The 25,423-nt window shown below is 31.6% G+C and overlaps 2 protein-coding genes across 2 annotated transcripts; one reads left to right on the forward strand and one right to left on the reverse strand.

Annotated features, from left to right (window-relative positions):
* The first annotated feature begins 929 nt into the window (after positions 1-929).
* On the forward strand, positions 930-2,696 carry LOC122291484 (LOB domain-containing protein 15-like). Its single transcript, XM_043099215.1, has 3 exons — positions 930-1,192; positions 1,354-1,603; positions 1,755-2,696. Exons 1-3 carry the CDS (start codon positions 1,179-1,181, stop codon positions 2,181-2,183), a joined length of 693 nt encoding a protein of 230 aa, XP_042955149.1. The 5' UTR covers positions 930-1,178; the 3' UTR covers positions 2,184-2,696.
* Positions 2,697-8,819: 6,123 nt separating this feature from the next.
* On the reverse strand, positions 8,820-11,507 carry LOC122290745 (peroxidase 4-like). The gene is made up of 4 exons (XM_043098362.1): positions 11,164-11,507; positions 10,211-10,402; positions 9,539-9,707; positions 8,820-9,447 (listed from the first exon to the last, which is right to left on the reverse strand). The coding sequence occupies exons 1-4, from the start codon at positions 11,392-11,394 to the stop codon at positions 9,059-9,061; spliced, it is 981 nt and encodes a 326-aa protein (XP_042954296.1). The 5' UTR covers positions 11,395-11,507; the 3' UTR covers positions 8,820-9,058.
* Between the last annotated feature and the right edge of the window lie 13,916 nt (positions 11,508-25,423).

Raw genomic sequence — 25,423 nt, forward strand, 5'->3', positions numbered from 1 at the left:
CAATCGCCCTCAAAGCTGATTAATTCTGTTTTCATTGGGACATTCTATGTGTATAACAAGTGTCCATGTGCGCGCGCGCGAGAGAGAGAGAGAGAGAGAGAGAGAGAGAGATCAATTCGATAACGTATGTTAAATGTTCTTCTGTCTCCAGCTGCATTTGTTGACATACATGGTTTTTTTACTTTAACCAGTCATATGTTTTTCCAATATCATAATTTCAGGTTGTCGCAATGTTGGGTGTCGATCAAATTTGGAGGTGTCAGTAAAAAAACGCCAAACACGCTTTTCCTTCGATTTGATTTAAAATTGAGTACCTATGCTAGCTCAAACATGCGTGTTGCGTATATTCTTTTTTGCATAATCATATCAGGCTAAGATTGATACAGATCTTTCATGTTTGTTTTTATTGATGTGCAGCTATTCAGAACTGTAACGTTTTAAACTTGCGAGAGGATCCATACATATAACAAGGAATAATTACAGGGAAGTACGACTGATATTGACAGAGGAACTAAAAACTGTTCACTTCAGAAACCAAAGCCTATGGCCAATTTCTAATCTTGCCCACCATTCTTTTAATTGCCTCTCTTTTCAAGAAATAGTACACTTAGATGTCCATCAACAGCCATTTCATGTAGATATAATAAAAAAATGAAACGAAGAGAAACACATAATTAATATGAGGCATCCAATGCAGCTAGCTAGCCCATAGCAATCATCCATCTTATGCAAACTCGGCCATTTTTAGGTCAGGTGCTTCCCATCAAAAGTCAAATTCTCCAAGGATGCACTCGCAGGCATGCTATTGTAGAGCTGGCGCTCTCTCTCTCTCTCTCTCCCTATCTCTTGCTAAAGGACAAACGCAAATTATTCTGTATCTCACTCAACCGAATCCTTCAACACTATCTAGGAGATATATATATCATACCCGCTTGATAAAAATATTTCAATTCTGTCATTGATGTTAATTTATTCTTGTATAAGGTACTTTAACCTACTTCCCCCTTCAATAACCTTGCCTTTTAAGCACTGATCATTCCTTAGTTTAGTTGTATATCTCTTTGCTTGATCTCTTATATTGGTAGACATCTTTGCTTCGCGTCCTTCGAACGAGCTTTCTCCTCCGAACCCATCTAGCAAATTTGATCCATACATACAACCAGTTCTGGCATGCTTGAATGTCCACAGAGCGGTAATTAAGATATAATTCTATACCATCCATTTTTAAGAAAATCTTTTATTATTTTTCCCCAGATTTCAACTTTGCAATTAATTTCCTCAACAGATATCGTACATATAAACTTGATTGCTCTTCTTTATCTTTTAACTTGATCATCTTGTTGTTTATTTTAGGGAAAGATTTTACGACATAGGAAAAAAGATCAAAAGAGAGACAGATGCATCTTCTCAAATGGGAAGGAGACATTTATTTGGTCCTTCTGGGACCTTGAACACTCTCACACCATGTGCTGCATGTAAGCTCTTGAGAAGAAGGTGTGCTGAAGAATGCCCTTTCTCCCCATATTTCTCTCCGCATGAACCCCAAAAATTTGCGGCTGTTCACAGAGTCTTTGGTGCAAGCAACGTCTCCAAGATGCTAATGGTATATATACACTACCTGTTCAAATATTTTACTTTTTCAAAATGATCTACTTACTGCTTTTCACAATATTTTACTTTTTCAAATGATCTACTTACTGCTCTTGATGAAATATTTCCCGACTTTTCTTCAATCGACTATTTGGTTTATCTAGGAGGTGCCAGAGAGTCAAAGAGCCGATGCAGCAAACAGTCTGGTTTATGAAGCAAACTTGAGGCTGAGAGACCCGGTATATGGGTGCATGGGTGCAATTTCAGCTTTGCAACAACAGATTCAAACTTTGCAAGCAGAACTTAATGCAGTAAGGGCCGAGATGTTGCAACACAAATTTAGTAACATCATTCCTTCAAGTCCAGCTGCGATGGTTTCTTCTGGGGTTCCTGTTTCAATTTCTCATGCCCCACCTCGCACAACTCTTTCTAGACCACCACCACCTCGTCCTGATCCACCTGTATTGCCACCTCTGCCTTCAGCTGTCACTTCTTTCTCTTCTTCATCCTCTACTTCTCTGTATACACCACCTTCAAGCGCAACAGGTTACAGCTCCTTTATTTTGAATGCTAATGTCCCATTTTTTGACTGAATTCACTGCATCTACTCCTTTTTCTTCGTTTTTCTTGAAGAATGCCCATGCTCAATTGAGTAGGATTGGCCATTTGATATAGTAGAATTGATCCATTTGTTTCACGCTTATATATAATTCCTTGTGGTTGGGAAGTTATTGAAGAGATAAAAAGAGAACTTGGAGGCGCCTGACAATGGTCATGACTCTAATCTTCGCCAGTTATGATGAGATTCCTTTTGTTTTTTGTACGTTGTTTCTTTGGAGGGGGTGCGGCTGGAAGAATTTTTCAATTCTCATTCATTTTCCAGCTGATCTCTTTTTTATTCGAAAATGTCGAAGATATATGTTGCAAGTTTTACATCAAATAAGAAACTTACATGTTGAGTCCGGTTTATAATATGATCGATGTTGTCACATTAGTACTAAACCAAAAATAGTTGACTTTCCCTTTTATCTGTAACATTTTATGACTTTGTACTTGTAGAAGTACCTATGCAGTTAAAGTTACAGTGTTTCTAGCTTGACGTTTCATTAATTTTTGTCGTTGTTTCTTCGCGTAATTAAGGTACCAACAGATCATCATGAAGAGACTAGCTTACCTTATCAATTTAGGATCACCACAAGTGTTCCATTGCGTTAGGGTTTTAACTTTCAACAGTGCAGTAGCTATATATTACGACTGCATTACCCATCGACATTAATTCTGCTAATCTATTTTCTGCTAAGAAGAAATTTAAGAACCTAGAAATAGTAAAATTATTTCTGAAAATTATAAAATACCTTCAAAAAGAGGTCTGCATGCATGTCAGCACAGCCTAGACACATTTTTTTCTTCATTCACAGCCTATATATATATATATATATATATTGGTTAATAAAATGTGTGACATATACAAATTAAAGCCGTAGTTTTCGGTAGGGGTTGACATGCACAATCGCCGGCCAATCTCTTGCACAATTAGTCATTAGTGCACGTGTGAGGAATATCCAGACTTGCAGCTTGAACTTTTGAGTCCAAGTACATGTGCTAGCTAGCTACTAGCTAGTCTGTGCCATATCGGAGAATTTAAGGACCTAATCAAAGCATTTTTATCCGGAGAAATGCTTAGTCTCAGATATATCGTCTAATTAAACTCGCGAACTAATGCGAGCACTTGATACAGTAGTTAGTTAGATTGTAAAATTATTTTTATTATAAAATATATCTGACATATCATTTGAATTCATTTTAATTTGTAAATTTAATATTTTTACCAAATATCTTTGTAGTTATGGCAGTTATTTTTACTAATTAAAGAACTATTACGCAGTTACTCTAGCCGCCCCCCTCCTCAACCCCCTTTTCTTTCTGCAACTAGTTTTCTTGATTACCCCAATTCGCAGTTTAAACTTCATTGACTAGATCACATAGCATGGTCAATGTGCATTAGTGTTTGTCCCAAACGTCACAGCCTAAACATAATATATTATATATCTATATATTATGTATGGGAAAAGCAAATGACAAATCGGAAGACTAGAGAAAATAAATGCATGCCATGGAAGTGGAGCTCAGTAAGCAAGTTTGACATTTATCATACATAGATATTTGAATATTGACACACTGCGAACTTTAGAGTTTTCTGAATTATTTTACATTTATATATAAATTATATATATCCAGCGAGAAAATTAACAAAGTAATGGATTTCGTTGTCCGGTATCAATGAAAATGGCAGCCAGGGCGAGTTTTATATTCCAAGTCTAAGATGTATTTAAGTTTCCTTGGCGTGTGGATGAGCACAAACTCGATCGAGTGATGCAGAAAACCAATTATGCTCTAACTTAAATATATAAACAATACCCAAGAAAGGACTGATTAATATACATGCAATTGCGTGCACTTAATAATCACCAGAGGGCAGATTGCATTGGGAAGGATTTTGGTTTCACGTCGCAATTGCTTGAAAAAGCCGCATCTTAGCTTGTCCTTTCTCAATCTCCTGATTTTAATATATATATATATATATATAATGAATTATTCTATTCACAATCTTATACAATATACAAGAAAAAAAATAAAAGTAAATAAAAAAAAAAAATAGACGTACGGTATAGGGCTGCTAAATAGAAATTTTAGTTTATAACTGAACCTACTAAGGTTAGGTTGATAATATGTTGAAATTAGATGAATTGGACAAAAGTTGAAAGTTGAATAAAATATTAATGTTAGAATATTATTTTTTAATAATATTATTATTTTAAGATTTTAAAAAATTAAATTATTTATTATATTTTATATAAAAATTATAATCATAAAATGAGATTAATCGATTAGGACACTCAATTCAAAAGAAGCTAGCCGAACTAGAGGCGCCTCCATCATCATGATGCACCTTCCTTCAGCCTGATCTCCCAAGTTCCAACAATACAGTAGTATATACTTCCGTGAAATGATTTTGAAAGACGCCATATATCCTTGCTTGTGGACAAATTCATCATGTAATTATATATATTCAATGAAGACAGACTGACTTCTAATATTACCCTAAAAGGGACAGAATAGATGATATTACTTCCTATTCATGATGTTGCATTTATCAATATTTGTGACGTGCTGACATGATGAGACTTGCTGGTAAATCATATTACAAATGTCAATAATTATAAGTATTTTTATTGCTTGATTATGAGGATCATTCCTAGATCTAATGAAATTAGAAACCTACTTGCATCATCCAGTTCTAGCTAGCTATTTTTATTTCTTAAATCCGAAGATGAAACAGGTTTTCTAATGGGCTTGATTTTCAAATGGGAGAGATCAAGATCATCATGGTAATATATAATACAACAGACAAGAAGGTTTAATGACAAATTAACCTGTTACTTGGATTCTGTAATCAAATTGGAAAGGTAGTACTTGAACTATATAATATATATATATATATATATTTGCGTATCCCAAGCAAATGTTATTAATAGAAGATTACTGTCTGTAACATGAAGTTTCTATTATCAAGCTGATCAATGTGTAGAGTAACTATTTACATTATTTAAATTTTAAGATTCAATTTTTAAAATTTCTTTACTAAATCAAATTATGCTATATAAACACTTTAATAAATATGATATCCTCACCAGTTTAATTCTTCTGGCAATATCACCTCCTCCTCGTCCAGCAGGCACATTAATGCCTCCTTTCAATTAAGAAATAAGTTGACTTATTTTGTATTGAGACTTCCTGAGCTTAGATCATATTCATGAGTACTCAAATATACAAAAATGCATGGCTAGAAATTAAACATGCAGTTCTCTCTAAAACTTCATTTAGGTGTCGACATGCATTCATCCGACTTATGGAATAAATTAATCATGGGTTCGGTCTTGCCATCGGCTTGTTCAAGTTTGCTAAGATTCAGATCATGATCGGGACATGCTGCAGATGATCATCATCATTGGGAAAAGAAGAAACATGAAAGGATTAGAAAATCTCTCTGTTGCATGCATGTGGGAAAATGATGATCAGAATGCTTATATTTATAATTGCCTTGTGGTTTTACCTTATAACTCACTTGGTGATAGAATACCATTTCTCGATCGTGTGATGCCTCTAAGCTAGCTGTACGTAGTAGTATTTGAACTGCCAGTGATATAATAAACCATGCACCATCGTCTATAAGCGATAATTCAGTGGCCAACATCATGTCTTGCCAGCATATGCACACGGGAGAGATCAAAGAATAGGGGAAACAAGAAGGAGAATTAAACTTGATGGGCTTCCTTCATGATCAACGTCGTGATCGGATTAGTGCAGTGAAACTGATCAATCTCAATTTTAATAGGTAAACTCTTCTTTCAGGCATGTTGGTGCACCGATGCGCACCCATATCCCATGTGTACCATTTAGTTAAACAGTAGATTTTAATAAAAAGTTTTGCTATATACAAGTAAATTCGCGTACTAATTTGCGTATTAATATTGATTCTTTCATACTTAAAAATCAAATTAATACTGTTGTCAATAAAATTTATTTTTTTGAACAATCACAATAAATTGGTGTACATATTAGTGTACAAGTGTGCTTGCAACTAAACTTTTCCTTTAATAAAAGTGGGAATGAATTTTAAACAATGGGAAAACACCAACGCTTTTAATAGATTCCCTCTCTCTCTCTCTCTCCATTCTTTTCTCCCCGTCGTTTCCATTCTCTCTGCAATTCTCTTTTCCTCTCCCGTATTCCCATTCTACTATTTTTTTTTTTTAATTGTCTTCAAAATGATCACAATCATATTGTTTGACTCAGGAAAAGTGAATCATTGCTATTACGCTAAAGGAAAAGTAAGCCATTGCTTTTCCTTTTCCTTCTCCTCTTCTCAATCTGTGAACCATAAAGACACATTCTTATGAGTCCATACAAAGTGGCAGATCTATATTCCATAGCCGAAGGACCCTAACATTCTCGGGGACTTCTCCAATCTCTCAAGCTTAGCCAAAGCCCCAAATCATTCTCCCGTAGCCAGCCACGACACCTTCTCCATTCCGTCATATCAAGCCCCAAGTTAATTTTAACATGACAAGAGTTCTTCTACTTGGAAGCCAGTATGCAAAGCACATATTCATGTACATCCTCTATATTATTAACATAACAAGACGTAATTCGTAAGAGATTTTAATTTTAAATTTTTATAACAAATCAAGTACTGTCATATCAATTAACAGAGGGTGTGTTTTGCACACCGACTTCCAAATAGAATTTTTTTTTTTTTTTATGACGAATATATTGTCATTTGCACAATCAAATGCTTTTCACTCTGGATCACGCAATGGGGTACGATGGTGACCTATCCTTTACAAGGTTGCCTACATCCGTGTACTCAAGTTTTACTAGCTAAAAGTTTTGTTTTAATGGTTTATATAGATTTCGTATGTATAAGTGATCTTATGCAGTCATTCTGAGAAAAAATTTTATTTAAAAAAAAAAATCACACTTAAAACTTACATGAAGAAACCTATTTTTTCATGGTAGACCATATATTTTTCTCAAATGGACTATACAAGGCTTATACACTTTAAAACTATATCTAGCATTAATTTTTTTTATTTAATATTTTTATTTAATTTATTTAATATCTTTCTATTTTTTTTATCTATAATTTTAAATACTGCTTTTGAAAAAAAAAAAAAAAGGAGATTATGAACTATTATATATTTCTTATTAATGTCAAAGTTTAAAGTGTTCAATTGGTTGTAATATGGCAGATATATACCATGGTAGCGTTTTTCATTAATAAACTAATAAAGTATGGACGGAAGGATCATTATAATATGAACCTAACTTCAAGTATATGTATCTCTGAAACTTTCTCGATCCATTGATGAGTTCGAAAATTTAAACCCGAGGGAATCAGGGATTTATATAGTAATTTTTTCCTGTTCTTAATACAATCAATATTTCATTAATCACAGAAATTAATTCCAATTTTTCTTGTCTTTTATATTATTTTTTCAAAACATTTCCGGTTCTTTAGGAGGTTTGGGCGAGTAAAATTATTGTGATGCAAAAGCCAGTGGAAGCTGAAACCAACAATGTCCAATCTTGGTGGCCACAAGGATATTCTCTGGCAGCCTGTAAAAAACCCGGGCCCTTAAGCCCATTCAGGTTTAAGACTGTTTGTTTGTTGAACCGAGAGACCTCTCGTAAGCCTAAATAAGGAGGGAATACCGGTTTCTTTTCTGAGTATCTTATTGGAATTCCAGCCAGTGAGAGTGCCATATCACATCATTTTCGTCTCTTTTTTTTTTTTCCTTGATTTTCTAATTTTATTTTCGGTGAAGCATTGTCTTGGGGTACGAAGGCTGAAGCTCGAGCGCTTGTCTGCCACAACTCTCAAGGCTTTACTACATACAGTCGGCGTGCAGTTGGCTGTACAGAATGATTAAAAATTTTTTTTATATTCAAGAAAATTTATATGAATAAAAAAAAGTTATAAAAATAATTTTTTTTTTTATATAAGTCCTGTATTAATTCACTTTTTTACAGTCGACTGCATGCCGACTGCATCTACCGACTACAAAAAATATTTCTCCTCAAACTATTACCGGTCTATTTCTTCAAGCACGATTAACATAACATAATTAAACACGACAGAAAAAGAAAACAAAAATGGACATAACCATACATAATTCTTCATAATTATCTGATAATTTATTAGGAAAAATAATTTATATAATCGTGCTTAAGTCTTGTATATTTTCTTTAAAAAAAAGATAAATTTATGACCCACGTAAAAAAAACTAAATGATAAATCCTACTTTTTTTTCAAATAAAGTAATCCAGACTTGTATGTAGCTTTTGCTAAATATAAATTTTTTAAAATTTATTTGACTTTGGTAAGTTTGAGTTTTTTTTTTTTTTTTAAATTAAGGTTTTATTGAAAAACTATGTAAAAATAATAAAATAGTTGTGCAAAATTAATTATATTTTATTTATTTTATTCTCGGTGGCTGTAACTAGAATATACAATTCACATCATTTAAATTAAATTGTAAGATTCAAATTTAATTTGTATTCAAATCAAATCATATCTTATAAGTATTTTATTACGTGTGTTCTTGACCAACTTGATAATATAATTTATCATTAAATCTACGTAGAATGTGAATAAAAATTTGAAATACTTGAACGAAATTCTTTACTCCTATGATCCAAAAACAGCTTTCTACACATAAATAATAGAAACACTTCCAACATAAATTTGCAACCGATCAAGTACCTTAATACAAACAAACAAACAAATCGCCTCCCTTGTAAGGCGAGACAAGAGAAAAGAAACACTTGGGTCTACAAACAAACGACCCTCCTCGATCCAACTCATTCAAAGTAATTTTTTCCTCAATTTCATCATCTCCCTTAATTAGTTAGGCTTCCTACAGTTCTTCCTAATCTCACCGCTGGATCCAGTGAGGGGATCGATGTCTCCCATCTTGATCATTGCAGTCACAAAGTCCTCATCAAAGGTCTTGTCATTTTTGCTGTAGGTTTCAACCAGTGAATCGGTAGACCCACCATTGTACAAAATCTGATCGGAGTGGAGAAGACCCTTTTGGTCGAGAAGGTTCTTGAAATAATTGTTGTCAAAAGCGGTAGGAGTTTGGAGATCTAGAGGCGCAAGATTCTTGCGGCCACCGGTGTTCCTTGGGCACTGACTCTGCCTGGTTTTGGCAAATGAACTGTCAATGTTTGTCTCGTTGTATATGCGGTCTCTGAAAGTTATACACCTTGCTTGCCCGATTGTGTGAGCTCCTGAATTACCCAGAATATGATGAGAAATGTGTTTGATTGTTTAGAGAGAGAGAGAGAGAGAGAGAGAGATCAGAGAGAGGTATATACATACCAGACAAGGCAACCATATCCTTGGCAGAGAGACCTTTAGCTTGGAATCTATTGATGAGGTTATTGAGGGTGGAAGTGGGAGGAGGTATTACGCCACTGTTGGCATCAGAAAGGCTGGCTGTCTTGGAGTCTCTTCTTCCAACTTTAACATCCCAATCAGGCCCTCCAAGCTTCACAAAGTTTAATATGTTTCCAATGATAAAGATTAATTAGAATGGCATCATAGAAAATATAATATGCAGAGATTTGAGTCTAGATGCAGTACTACAGATACAATGAGTTAGAAATTTGTTTTAAAAACATATATAGTTTCAAATAGAGAAATACTAAATGATCTTCGTCTTAGATTCTCACCCATTGATGTGATAAATTTTACGTCTCGAATGAAAAATCTCGACTACTTATGTTGTGATACATGCAATTCAAAATGATAAGTTTTAAGATAAAAATTATATTTTTATTATTAATAAAGATAATAAATGACATTATGAAAGGGGAAGAAATTGTTAGATATTCATGTTAATATTTTCTATAATATTAAAAAAATTCTATATCTATAAGATTAAACAAAATTATAATTTTAGTTAAATATTATAAACAGTCCAGAATTAATCATATCTTGTAATCCCAGGAAAAGAGAACAAATTAAAAAGAAAAGAAAAAAAGAACTCACAGTTACAACAGAGTCGCGGGCAGTAATGGCTAAGATATCAGCACAAGAAACCACTCCTGGGCATGCTTTCTCCACAGCTGCCTTGATGTCATCCACAACTTTGAAGCCCCTGATGGATCTGTTGTTGGGGCCTGCTGTCTTCTCACCTGTGAAAGAGTCGGTGTCATCCAAGAGTACGGACCCGTCACAACCCTGCACGTTTCAACAAGCAATAAGCGGTATGTTCACGATCAGGACGAGACAAGCCGACGCTAAAAAAACATGATCCTTATCCAATAATGTTTGTCTTTTCCTGTGCTTTTTTTAACACTAGATTTCACCACTATTGCAAACTGGATTCGCTGGCCCCAAGCCCTACCAAACAAAGTTGACCATGTCTCCAAAGTGGGTGTCTTTTAACTGTGTCCATCATTTCGCTAAACTTTTGCATGTGCTTGCTGAAGTTCCGTGCATCAATATATAATCATGCACATGATTTCATGAACCTTCCCTTTTAACTCTGCTTTTTATTTTTCAGGATGAAAAGCACAGAGACACCGACACGTACGTTTTCAACCTTTATTTAGGAACTGCACGATTGAGTTCATATTCACTTAACTTGCTAATTACATATATGTTAACAACTATGGGTTACGAACTTTAGTTTGACCAAATCTACTATTTAAAAAAATTGATTTATACAGTATTAGAACGTGCAATTATAGCACTTCTAGCTCTTTAAAAAAAAAAAAATTAGGTGAATTTGAGATTAAAAAAAAACGCAATTTTTAATAGTTGATTATGCGTATTTTTTTAAAAATGAGTAACCAAGATTTATTTGACCATAACTATATCTAACGAAAAAACATCATTCGTAGTTTCTTTTTCAGTAAGGTTGTGCTTATAACTTGATTATGGCAACAAAAGTAGATCCCAGAAGATGAATATATAGAGACAAAGAAGAAAAAATTTACGTTGACAAAACAGTCATGGAAGTGGAGGCGAAGGAGAGAAGCACCCAGGCGGCGTTCTACAGAAATGGCATTCTTAACAACAGACTGCACGGTGCTGAAGACCTTGGGACAACTTTTAGAATAGAAGTCTGTAGAGAGTTGAGCAGAGGAGCTCCCCGTGAAGAGCACAAGAATAGCAAATGTGGCTATGATTGTGAAATAAGTGTGAGAAACAGTACTGAAGAAGGCCATTTTCTTTGAAAAACTAGGAAGTAGTGGAAATGGTCTGCCGAGAACATGGAGGGATGGGTATTATATAGAGGTAGACAGATGCGAAAAAGAGGCAGGTCTCGACCTAATCTCTAGGACTGAGTATTGCATGGTATGGTTTGCGCCTAGAAATTAAAGAAAAGGTAAGCAACGGGGACGTGGGGGGGGTTTGGTCTAAATTAAATAATGTATGATAAATGATAAAGCAATGCCCAGAGGCCAGAGACACGTTTGCGTAAATTGATCGACATCGTCGCTGCAGCATGCGTCAAATTTGTCAAAAAAACGTGGGTCCTTGAAATTATCTATCAATTAATGTAGGGGGTACGTTTGGTGAAGATAGACTACATCAGAAAAGATAGCTTGTGCAGCCAGCCATCCCAGGGTTTCTGTAATTTGATTTTCGTTTTGTCTTTTTTTTTACTTTGTCAGTGGCATGTGGCAGCCAACCTCGAGGTTGTTCTCAGACAATTCAAAAGTTAAACGTTGACGATTCAACGGGGGCAGTTGCATTACTTTGATCTCTCCATCGATCATTGACAATTGCAGCACACAGTACTCTTACTAGTTATTTTTTTTTTTTTTTTGATATTGGGGAGGGGAATCGAACCCAATACCTCTCTTATGGAGGTTGGGTCTCATACCATCTGAGGCACATGCTCTTGACAGTACTCTTACTAGTTATTAATTATCAGTTAAGGAACCCCTTGTGACAGACTTTATCAGCGTGAAAGTGCATGCATGTTACAACGTCGGCTCTTCTCGATTATTATTCCTAGACATGCACTTCTAAATAGAAAATTTTCCCTAGTCTGAACTACAAATGATCTTTATTCTCAATGATTATCAAATACTCAAATATTACGTGTTTATTCTCAATGATTACCAAATATTCAAATATTACGTTATTAAAATTATTTATATAAATTATAACGTGAGAAATATTATAGTTACAAAAAAAATATTATAAAAATAAATTAATAAACTGATATATTTTAATATGATATATTAGCTTATAAATTAAATCTACAGTATAGTATGAAATCATATTAATTTATAAATTTATTTTTAGACTTAGTTTGGATGCTCAGATGAGATATAAACTATCTCAAAAGTTGGAAACAAAATCTTATTTCATACCTAATTTTTTAACTAATGTTATAGTAACGCTAATTACTACGTTTTTAATATATATATATATTTATCTATTAGAATTTTTTATTTTATTATAGTATATAATTAGAAAAATATATTTCAAATTTTATAAAATATAGTATAGTAAATACTTCATAATATAATAACATAAAAATATATTTTGAAAAAGTTAAAATATTTATGAGTTTTTAAATTGATAATAAATATTACTTATTTTTAATATATTCATTATATTTTCCATCCAATAATTAAAAATAATTGTCAATAATTGGTAGGACCCACCACTTTATCAAATTTCTAAAAAGTAAAAACCATCTCATCTCATCTTATTATTTAAATATATATTTTTTTTATAAATTATCTTATCTCTAAATCTTAACTCAAAAATTTTATTATTAATCAAAATATTTCATCTAAACTTAATAATCAAACGAAATCTTAGAGATCTGATATGTATAGTTATAATATTCCTCATCCAGTAAATAGTGCCGGAAAAAAAAAATACTTTGTTCGAGATATTTTTCAATGGAAAGTGAGAGAATCGCCAAATTCATTAAACACATAGAAGAAAAGTGTACAAGTACTTGACCGAACGCCAATGCGTATTGTCAAAGAAAGGATCGAGGAAACGTCAAGGATTCTTCGGGGCTTTTTTGGTCTGTAATTTCCTTTAAAAGGACGAGCGGCGAATCTTTCAAATAAAGAGAAAGTACGAGACAAGTTTAACTATCAAAAGAAAAATAACCCAATCGGATTTTTTGAAAAAGTCTTACATGCTTTTATCGATATTCCACGAATATAATTAGTTCCCCACCCACTCTTCAGTCTGAAATTAGCTAAAGAGTCTTGAATCGTTATGCAACACGAAAGCTACCTTAAGCTCGGACTACTCAATACTCATACTTCCTATGTTCCTATACATATAGTTCATGAACGATCGATATAAAAATATTCTTTAAGAGCTCATTTGGATTTAAATAATATTTATTCTCATCTTATCTCATTATTACAATTTTATTAAATTTTCATATTTATTTAAATAAAATATTAATTTTCACGTCTATATCATATTAAAAATAATTGTATAAACTAATATATCATATTAAATTACATCAATTTACATATTTATTTAAATAAAATCCCTTCTTACCAAAGATATTTTTCTTATACATGTGATTCCGTTAATTGGTAGTCAAAGTTTCCAAGAAACTTTGAACAGGCCAGACGTGACTCTTATAAGCACTCCCTATCGATATTATACTATTATTTGAGACCAAAAAAAAAATTAATATGCCTATTTTTTTCAACGAAGGGTGCATGGACGGCTCCTAATTCAAGAAGAAGTGGTTAGATATGGAATATATTATATATGTCCAAAAATAAAAGTCATAGGACCACGTTGATGTAAATTTAAGGTGGACGAAGTTAGTCAATTGTTTTCTTTTTAATTTGTTGTAGTTATTGGGTATTAATCATGTATAATATTAATATATTATCGTCCTTATCGGAAAAAGTAATTATCACTCTTGGAAATTAGAAAATGTATAGGAATATTAATATATAGACAAGATAGATATTTATAATATTTGATCATTTCAGCTGTCTGATTTATGCTTTTGGATTAATTATTTAATATTATATTATTTTTCTTGATATCAACCTATACCTAAAATGAACATGACATGTATATGATCATATCATTTTCAAGAGTGGTTGGCTGCCCTTATTTTCTATACGAAAAATCTCTCATTATTTCTTATTTAGGTAGTGTTATAGATACTCATAACATTATATATATATATATTGAATGTCAGTTTTTTTTAATTATTTTTTTAATATAAATGAAATGAGATAAGATTAATTCATTATCTAAATAACTTTTTAATAAGATATGGGAGGTTTGTATATTTTTGAGCCTACATTAATAAATATTGTAAAAGATATATTTTTCAGCAGATTTTAATGAAATTTGAGGAAGTCAGATTAAAATGGTTTATTTATTTATTTGCTTTCTTTTTTGTTAAGAAGAATATTCCCTTCCATAAGAGCATAGGCAAACTTTTGTAAAGGCAAAACCGCAAAAGTGGCTGTGGGTGATATAAAATAGATCGACGTTGAATGGTCTTCAAAGCGTACTTGCCATTCCAATTAGATACGTGGCCTAAACGAATCAATAATTAAAAAGTAAATTCATTATATCTAATCATTGAGCTTACCGATATGACAATTAATATATGACTGTCCACTTCAATATATTACTAACTATATCCGGCCATGTCGGACTACTTCCTAGCTGGCAGCCGCATTATATTTATTTTAAGGTAATTGTCATAGACTTTGCTTTCCACTTTCCACTTTCCACTCACAATTAAACGCACCATGTTAAAATATATATATATATATATATATATATATATATATATATATTACTGACATTTCTTTTCTAAATATTCGATTATTCCCTCGCATAAAGATGAAAATTTGCCAACCAGAAATATTGCCAATAAATTAACAATAATAATAACGATGTTGACAAAAAGAGCTTTCTGAAAAGATAATCTTTGCTATAATTGGAGCTTAATAAATGCATGCATGCATATAGACAGGCTTCTGAGTGACGGAAAAGTTTAGCCAGCTAGTGGAGTACAATTATTAATTTCAGTGGGTGGTTAAAATTATTGATGAGCTAGCAGGACAACGTTTACCACGAAGGTGTCGACAACATGGCGATCTTCCTTTTGGTCAGCAGCTGAAGTTCATATCGATTTTGCCTTTGGCTCTTCACTCTGCTTTTTGGTGGACACCACTACTGGCTTTTAACTATCCTGTTCCAAATTATAGATATATAAAATATTAACGAGTAGTAATGATTAAGATCCATTTTATGTATACATTTTTATTGTTTGAAATTATAAATAAAAATAATTTTATATTTACAATTTTAAAATATATAGATTTAGCAAACTTTTTAAAAATAATAATAAATATAAAATCTACATAAAAAAATTATTGATTTAATAGTAATTTTTTTCAAAATAAATATACAAAATTTATATACCATAAAATTGTATATAATATTATCAATTGATTATAAATAATTATAAACAAGTCATTATTCCTTATATATATATAATGTTATCTTGTCTTTATTTTTTCTCCCTTTAAGTTCTGTTGTCGATATATTTTGTTTGTTTTGATTGCCAATATAATTTAAAAAAGGTTTATCCCTTATTAATGTGATCATAGAAGAAATAAGAGTAGTCTTACATGAATTTATAATTTTATTTACATTTTTATTTATAAAATTTATTTTATTAATTTTTTTAAAATTTAAATTTCATAATTTTTAGTATTCAATAATTAATATATAAAAAAGTGAATTTTTCTTAATTACCTTTAATATTAAGTTTCTTTAGTATCTTTCAAGAAAAAATATCATGTGACATAATCTCAACGGCCGGGAAGAATCCAAGGTTGACAGCTTGTGTCTTACGTAGATTTAATTTACACTTGGAGAAGTAAATTTCTTTAGTATTTTCCGAGAAAGAACATGTGACCTGTAATCTCAACGGGAAGAATCAAAGTTTGACAGCTTGCGCCTTTTAAAGTAGAAGCCAATACATGGTTTCAAAACAAATAATGACCTCGATAACGGGAGACGACCGGCGAGGCTGCTGGCTACCGAGTGCACTGATTATACGTGGAAAACTTGGGACATTATTTTGAATTGATAGAGGCATTTAGTACTACTAACTAGGATGGATTTTGACTATTGTCTTGTCGTATTCAATAACAGATCAATATCCGGAAGGAGATTCTCTGTAACTTTTAGAAATTTTGAACTTGAGAATTTTGATTTTGATCAAATTATTTGGGATAAAACAATCATTAAAATGTAATTATGAGTTATTAATATTTTTTTGAAGACCTGTACTACAAGTATTGTGGGAACAAAAATTCTATTAATGTGATTAAAACTCGTGTCAATTAAAACTCATGTCAAATATACAACTCGTCTCAAATATATATATAGACGAGTTTAAAATCAACTTTTAATTATATTATTCTGTTAAAAAAAGTCTATGATTATAACACTTTTTTAGGTTATACTATATATTGTTGATCCGTGGTGTCAAAAGGAGCGCACTACTCGTACTTACTCCTAGTTAATCTGCATTCACCAACCCTAATTAGTCGGACTCCTAGTTTCCAAAGCAGAGCGTTGGTAATTAATACGTAGGCACGTATATAGCATGTAGAAGTTGAAAAGTGAGGCTAGCGAACATGCAAAAAGTTCATGCTAACGTACGTATATAATTAGTCGCATTATGCACAGGGTGTGTAGTGTTCATGACTAACATAAGTCACGACTCTTAGGTACGCATGCCTACGCCCAATCTCGATCGTATGCAAAAAACAAAGTCGTACGTCTCTTTCTGGCTCGATGCACTCGTCAATGGCGTTGGCCGTTGGGAGGAGGAAATCGTCCTAGCTGGAGTTAGAATTTTTGTACAAGTAATCCTATACAAGTAATCCTATATAAGTTGTAGAGTGTGTAAATGTTTATAATTTTTTAAAAATAAATTAAATTTATTATTAAAAATTAATTTTTTTATATAAATTTTATATTTATTTATTTTTTAAAAAATATTATGTAATATTTACGTATTTTATGAGTATAAATATTATTATTTTATTTTAAAGGCCAAATTAATATGATGATTATGTGTTTGCGTCTATGTCATGTGTATATATATATTATTTATAGTTGTAAATGGTTTTCGATTAAAAAAAAAATTATACATTCAATTTTTTTAAAAAAACATATCATGACTAGATATTCGAGTTTTATAAGGCCTATCTCCATGGATAGAGTTATTCTCCTCAACACTATTACAATACGTGCCTGCTTAGAAAAAAAAATACAAGATAAAAATAAAGACAAGCGTATAGTTTAAAACTGCTGAGTAGAATTTATACATACATACATATAATATGTATGTACATACATACATATATATATATATAATTAGATTTTGGAGGACAAACTTGTAGATCTTCTTTTAGGAAGAGATACTCATGAGAGGTACGTTAGAAGATATTTTTTTAAAAGATTTTTGCTTAGAGCCAAAACGATTATCTATAATTTAGGGAGGAGCGAATTGATATTGTAATAATTAAATTATTTTACCTCTTGTGCATATTACTATAAAGTATAATATTACAAAGATAATATAAATAAATTCCAAAAAATAAAAAAGAAACTATTATTAACATGTTGAACTGTTGATCGATCTAATAACGACATGTGACACACGTCTATTAAAAATAATAAAAATCGTTTAAGATAACAGTTTTCCTTTTCAACGGAAGAAATTTCAATGCTTTCATGAGAAAAGTATTTTCCAGCTGTCAGAATGTTTTTATGTCCAAAACTTGAAAATTTAAGAAAATAAGCAAAAGTTTGGGCTAAATTTTGAGTTTGGGGAAACTTTAAACACATGATGTATTTCGAATAAGAATTACGCGAATTATAGATTTTTTTAGGCAGTAGGTGAATTATTTAAAATAAAAAATTATATTTATCATTTTTACATATTACATTTTTTTTTTCTCTCATTAAATTTGTAATATATAAATCAAAAGTAGAATAATTTAACTTGTTTACGAATAAAAAAATTTAAAAATAAATATAAATATAAATATAATGTTAAAAAATAATGAATAATTAATTTCTTTTAAAATTCCTCTATAAGATCAAAAGGAATATTTGAAAAAATTTTATACAGCAGCTACGAAAGAGAAGATTTCTTTTTAAAAAAATTTTAGGATAGCCTTGGACTCTTGCGCCTGGACCCCTCAAAACCCCGGCCGCCCCTACATTTGGTTTGGGCACAGAGCCATAGAACATGGACACGTAGATAAGGGTCCCAAAGAAAAAAAAAAAATGATGCAGCAGCCATGAAAAAGAAGATTTTAATTTTTAGCATAGACCCCTCAAAACCCCAGCCGCCCCGCCCCTACAAGATTTGGTTTGGGCACAGAGCCATAGAACATGGACAGATGGACAGGTAGATATGGCATTATTGGAGATCTATCGACTACTTGGTCGTGATTTGGTTTTATGAATACGTGGCCCTTGCAGCTTTCTGTTCTTCAAAAGTTTTTAACATTTTGTTACGCTGGATTTAGACATTAACTGAATTCAATTTTTTATGAGTTGAAGACGGTAGATTAAATTTTATAAGATTTATTTAAAATAAGTTTAAATATTAAGTTCAATTTTTTATGCGTTAAGATAATAGATTAAATTTTATAAATTTATTTAAAATAAGTTTAGATGTTAAGATAAATTTAATATTATTTATAAAAAATTAAAAAAAATTATGGATCCTATTAGGGGTAAAAATTGACCTTATCGGCATAGTTTTTGGATAAAACCAACGTCGATCAACGAGATGAGACATGCCAGAGCAATCGAATGTAACTGATCGATGGGCAGGAGGAAAAACGTCCGTCTCTATTCTGGCAGTTTATGGTTGGTTTTCAATTCTTTTAACAGCGCTGGTTCTCTAAGAGAGTTATAGAGGATAGAAAGAAATAGAGGATGAGAAACTCATAAACGGACGTGAATCGGGGAAGAAGAAGAAGAATAAGAAGATCTAGACGACGTCATTTGGTTCTAAATCTAACGGCGTCGTTTTACTTACTTTTTTTTTTTTTTTTTTCGTTTCTCATAAATAAAACGACGTCGTTTGCTTTAATACAAACGATGTCGTTTAGATGTGTTTTAAACACAACTGAATGCATTAAACGACGTCATTTCACTTAAATTTAAGTAGAACGACGTCGTTTTATATATGTATAAATTTTAAAAAATAATAAGTATATGTGGTCGGTCGGTTCAGCGATTTGAGCCCAACTCAAACCGTGACCAAACCGACGAACATTGGTTTTGTTAAATTTCTGTTGCCCGCCGACCGGTTCCCTAGCTATTCCAGCCGGTTCTGGACTCTGAGGGTCGGTCTGTGTCAGTCATGACTGGTTTATCGATTTATTATACACCCATAAATCTTACATATAAAGAAATTTTAAATTAACATGAATTTAATAATTTGATAATTATATATTTAGAAATTAGATTCATTTTAAAATTAAATATAATTGAATTGATATAAATACAGTCTAACAACCAAACTAATCCTTAATCTTATGAATGGTACAATAATTAAATAAAGCGACTAGGCTTCATTCTTTCTACATGGTACGAGATAAAAAGACCTAAGATATGGTACTACATTTAGAGCAGGGTTTAGCTATAGTTAATAGTAACAATAGTAAATAAAAGTATTGAGTTTTGTATATTCTAGGGGGTGTAACGTATCTATAGTTAAGAATAATGCTAAACAGGTCGAGAGATTGTACCAAAAGAGTCTATCGATGTGTGCATTTCCTCTCTTTTTGTTTTTGGTACACTCTCTCGGTGAATCGATGCATGTAGCAAAACCCTATAATTAAAGAATAATGATATACTGACGATTTTTTTTTTAATTTTGAGTATAATTATGTAAAATTAAAACATTCAAGTGAAGATGATTTTATCATGTTTTAAGAGATGCCATGCATTACCATATTGATTAATTGTAAAAAAAAATGTAAAATAATTTTAGGTTTAACATCTAGAGGCAGAAAAGGGACAGGCTGCTTAGGTGGCTGCCTAAGGCTCCATCATTGTGAGATTTTGTTGTTCTTGACAAAAACAAAGATAGCAAGTAAAAGAAGGTTTTAAGTTCTAATTTGAAGACGGAGTCGATGAAGATTTGCTTGTAAGTGTCCAAATAGATTTTTCATATAATACATTTAAGGTGATACTTTAAATTTTCAAATTTATGAAATGACAAGAATAATAATCTTATAGTAATATATTAAGAATATACCCAAAAAATAATAATAAAAAAATAAAAAGATTATGCATTCATCTTATCTCCAGCATATTGTATTTTAGTGGAGTACGTACTATGCATCATCTGTGGTGCTTATATCCACAACTTTTTTTTCTCAATTTTTTATTTTTACAAAAAAGAAAAAAACGTTTTCATGGGAGTTAGAACCCACACTTCAACCTCCCGTATGTAATTAGAAAGTGGGAATATGCCAATTCAACCATATCTCAATCCATTCTGTTGCTCAGATGATTAATATAAGAGGGGGGTGAATAGAGTTGTATTAAAAAAAATAATAATTATAAATCAAATATATAATATAAAATATAAACAAAATATGAAATAGCAATAAATATAAAGAGTAAGGGTAAGAGAGAAGCAAATTTAATATGTTAACGAGGTTCGGCCCCACTGCCTACGTCCTCGCCTCAAGCTACCCATGAGGATTCCCAAATTCACTATTCAACCTCCTTCAGGTGGAGATAGAAACCTATTACACTTTTGAACAATACCGCTACAAAAGATCCTTGTAGAACACCCTCTACACTTGCAATCACCTTACACGTGGTGATTCAACTATTCCCCGTGTAGAACACTTTCTACACGCATAAGGGTTATACACACTATTTTTCTGATACAAGAGCTGATAGTGGGTAGGTTATCAGAAAACACTCCTCAATGAGTGAAATAAGAATAATACAGTGCAAACTATATCTCTCAAAATGAATAAGGATTAAAGCTCAATGCTTAGAGAAGAGAAAATGAAAGCTTTGAATGAATGTTGTATGCTCTTAGTGTTATTAATATGAAGCTCTCAAATGATTTATTTATAGGCATATGAGACTTCATATTCAAATTAAAAAAGATTCACATGTCAAAAACAATATCATTCACTTTTTCAAAAAATTCAAATAAAAGGTTCTTCTTTTTCAATTGTCAAAGACAACATCATTCACTTTTTCAAAAAAATCAAATCTAATATTTTACTTTTGGCATATGACAAAAGGAGCACACTTTCCTTTTCAAAAAATTCAAACCTAATCTTTTACTTTTTGCATATGACAAAAAGAGCACACTTTCCTTTTCAAAAAATTCAAACCTAATCTTTTACTTTTTGTATATGACAAAAGGAGCACACTTTACTTTTCAAATTTTTCAAACAAAATCATCTACCTTTTGTATAAGTCTAAAAAAGCATCAATCACTTTTGAAAATATTCAAATAAAACATGCACATGTGAAAGATGACAATCAATCATCTTTAATATTTTCAAAGTTCAACCCTTTAATCAAGGCATGCACATGTAAAAGATGACAATCAATCACCTTTCAAAATTTTCAAATTTAATTTTCAAAAATATTCATGCACATGTGGAAAATGTATTTTAATGCTTTATGATAAAATATTAATTTTGAATATTAATCCTAATTTCGAATTTTAAGAGATTTACAACATTACTTTATGACTTTAATGTGAACTTGTTTCCTTCTTGCTAATGCTTGCCTCTTGGTTCTTTGATATGCTTGATTCTATTGTGTGGACAACTTGAGCTTGAAACTCCTTTATTCTTTGAATTCATTTGTTATCATCAAAATCCATGTGTAGATTTATAATCACATGAAACTTGAAACCTTGGGTTCAACAATCTCTCCCTTTTTTATGATGACAAATACTTGATAGAACTTAAAACCTGTATTAATACTTAAGCTCCCCCTGAAAATATGCGTTAGTTTTTCAAGCAAAAGTATAAATATAATTTCAAGCATATATAACAAGTTTAGCAATTTAAACAATGTTAATGTTCTAGTCTAAAACTTCTCCCCCTTTTTGGCATCATTAAAAAGGATCGACAGCAAGTAAATGGACTGAAGAAAACGATGCGTTTAATAGTCACTGTAAATAGTTGAAAAAGGAGCCGTCCGTGACCCGACAAATGCTGCAAAGTCTCGAGGCCTAACTCTATGAATTTTATAACAACCCGCTAGAAATTCAATTGTGGAATTTCTTTTGACCTTAAGAACCTCGTGAAAATTCCGTAAGTTTACACGAATCGACTAATCGCATAGGTTTTAGCCTGTCAACATAGTTAGTGTTATCACTCACTATGGTACCAGAAATGCAATTTTAATTATTTGAGATAGTTAGAAGTGTCAGAATACATTATAGTCTATACCACTAGGCTTAATTGAATATTTAGGATTTTTCAGTACTAAGTTTATTACGTTTATTTTTGGAGTGAATAGTAATCTCGGTAAACGTACTAAACGCAGTGTTTTCAAAATCACAGTGTGAAATGTCCAAATTAGGTTAGCGAAATTTTATTTGGATACTTGGCAAGATCTTAACCACACATAATGAATAGTATTAGATACTTAGCACAAAGAGAAACCATTAGATGGAATTATGAAGGAAATCAATGTGTGAGATCATGACATCTAAGCAAAATACACATTTGGAAAATATCTTAAGAACATAGATTTAAAATACACATGGAAAGATTTTAACCACCTTACTCTTCCAAATCTACTCCACATTTAGAAAATATTTTAAGCTAATTTTGTGGATATTATTGGGTAAAAATATTTTGAGTTGATTTTTGTAGATATTATTAGGTAAGAGAGTCCTACACTCCACTCTCACTCCGGTAAGAGAGTCCTACACTTAACTCTCACTTCGGGTAAGAGAGTCCTACACTTAACTCTCACTCCAGCCTCATCTCTTCCATATCTTATCCACAAGTATCTCCAGTCACCCCTCCCCACGAAATTATCTTCATTTATGCTTTCCATTGAAAGAATACCAAACACTCTCTCTCGGACAGCTTTTAGGAGTTCTTTTGCACACCCATTTCGAAGCTTTTGTAAGTGTTTTATCATAAAGTCTCCTTCATATAAGTTGTTCCTCTTTGAGTCTAGTTTCCGTAGATGTATTTTTCGTATCATTCCATGGTCATTTGGTCAGTCAAAAGTATTTTTAACCATGGAAAGGTCATTTTGGGCGTGAATCTGGAGAGTATGTTATAGTTTGGAGTTTTTGACCAAGCTAATGGATAGATATTGGTCCGAAATTTTTATGGAGTATTGTTAACATGTATATATGACTATTGGTTGAGGATTTTTGCATGATTAAAGGTTTTGATGAAAGATTTTCTTAGATTTAGAAACTTAGAAACTGGAAGAGGAAAAACAGTTTCTGTTTTGAGAAAGTTTAAGGCCTTGTTTGTTTAGCCAAAACCAAAAATCTCATCTCATCTCATTTCAACTCATCATTATTCCTTTTTCAAATCTCAATACAAAATATAATAAACAATCTAACTTTTTCAAATCCCAATACAAAATTAATATTCAAAAATTATATTATAATAATATTTTATTTATTACTATTTAAAACATCTCATCTCATCTCATCTCATCTGTGTAACCAAGCGGGGCCTAACTCTTTGGTGGTCTAAACCTATTCTAATGACTATGATAATTTTATTGGAGGATCCTAAGCATCTTATATACATGTTATATTATTATTTTGAAGATATTTGATGTTAGTTTCAAAAATATGAAATTTTATGTAAAGAGATATTCAGATAAGTCAAAGTGTGAATGTTCTTGGCTAAATTTATGTTTTGGTTAATTTTTAACCATGTGATCTTGAATTAGAAGCTTATATATGTTTTAAGACATCTTTTTAAACCATGTGATGGTTTGGTTTGAAGATCACATATTTATAAGTCATAGATCAAAAGGTTGATCAAAACAAGTTGGAAACAAAAATCAATAGAAATAGCATATGAGAATTTCGGCCCTATGGAGTTTTAATAGTTGTGATTAGTTTTAAATTTTTCTGAGTTGATATTTAAATTTAGGACAAAATTTACATGAGAAATGTAAATTTTGGAAACTTTTGGAGTTAGTATGCAAAATCCTTAAGTTATGAGTAAAACGGTCATTTTCCCACATGTAGAGAGTAAAATAAAAATTTTACTCTTTAAGTTAGTATTTTCCATATTTCAAATTATTAGTGATTTAGTTCTAACTTTTAGAATTACTAATTACAGTTTCTCGTGATCGCACTTGAAGTTTTATAAGAAACGCGGAGATCGAGGTAAGTTAGTTTTTAACTTACTAGCAGTCTACGGTGTATGTGTGCTAAGTAAAAGAACTACAGTGTATGTATGTATGTTATCATATGTGTCATGCCATGCCAAGTTATCATGTAATTGTCTATTATACAGAATTTATTCTGTCATCAATTTTTATCTGTTACATAATATATTCTGTTATGTATTACTGTACATTACAAGTACGTCATGCTAAGTATGTCATCTATTACATGTAAGTCAATTCATGTAATATTCACTGTTGCAAGTATGTCATGTTAAATATGTTGTCTATTATATGTTATGCCATGTTACGAAATGTTTCTATCTCAAGTTGGTTATGTATTCTAAGTTATGTTCAAGTCACGTTATGTTACGTCAGGACTTCAGTCCTTTCGTATTCCAGTCACATTTCATCTTGAGTACATTATGATGTGTAGAATACATGGGCCCACAACAACTGTGGAGTATGTATTTAACTACAATTGTGATGCGTAAAATACATGGGGCCACAATAACTGTGGAGTATGTATTTTTCATGTTAAGTCAAGTTTGTGTAGAATACATGGGGCCACAACAACTGTGGAATATGTATTTTTAAATGTTAAGTCAAGTTTGTGTAGAATACATGGGGCCACAACAACTGTGGAGTATGTATTTAACTACAATTGTGATGCGTAAAATACATGGGGCCACAACAACTGTGGAGTATGTATTTTTCATGTTAAGTCAAGTTTGTGTAGAATACATGGGGCCACAACAACTGTGGAGTATGTATTTTTAATGTTAAGTCAAGTTTGTATAGAATACATGGGGCCAC

This window comes from Carya illinoinensis, chromosome 13, assembly GCF_018687715.1.
Source record: "Carya illinoinensis cultivar Pawnee chromosome 13, C.illinoinensisPawnee_v1, whole genome shotgun sequence".
Classification (NCBI taxonomy): domain Eukaryota; kingdom Viridiplantae; phylum Streptophyta; class Magnoliopsida; order Fagales; family Juglandaceae; genus Carya; species Carya illinoinensis.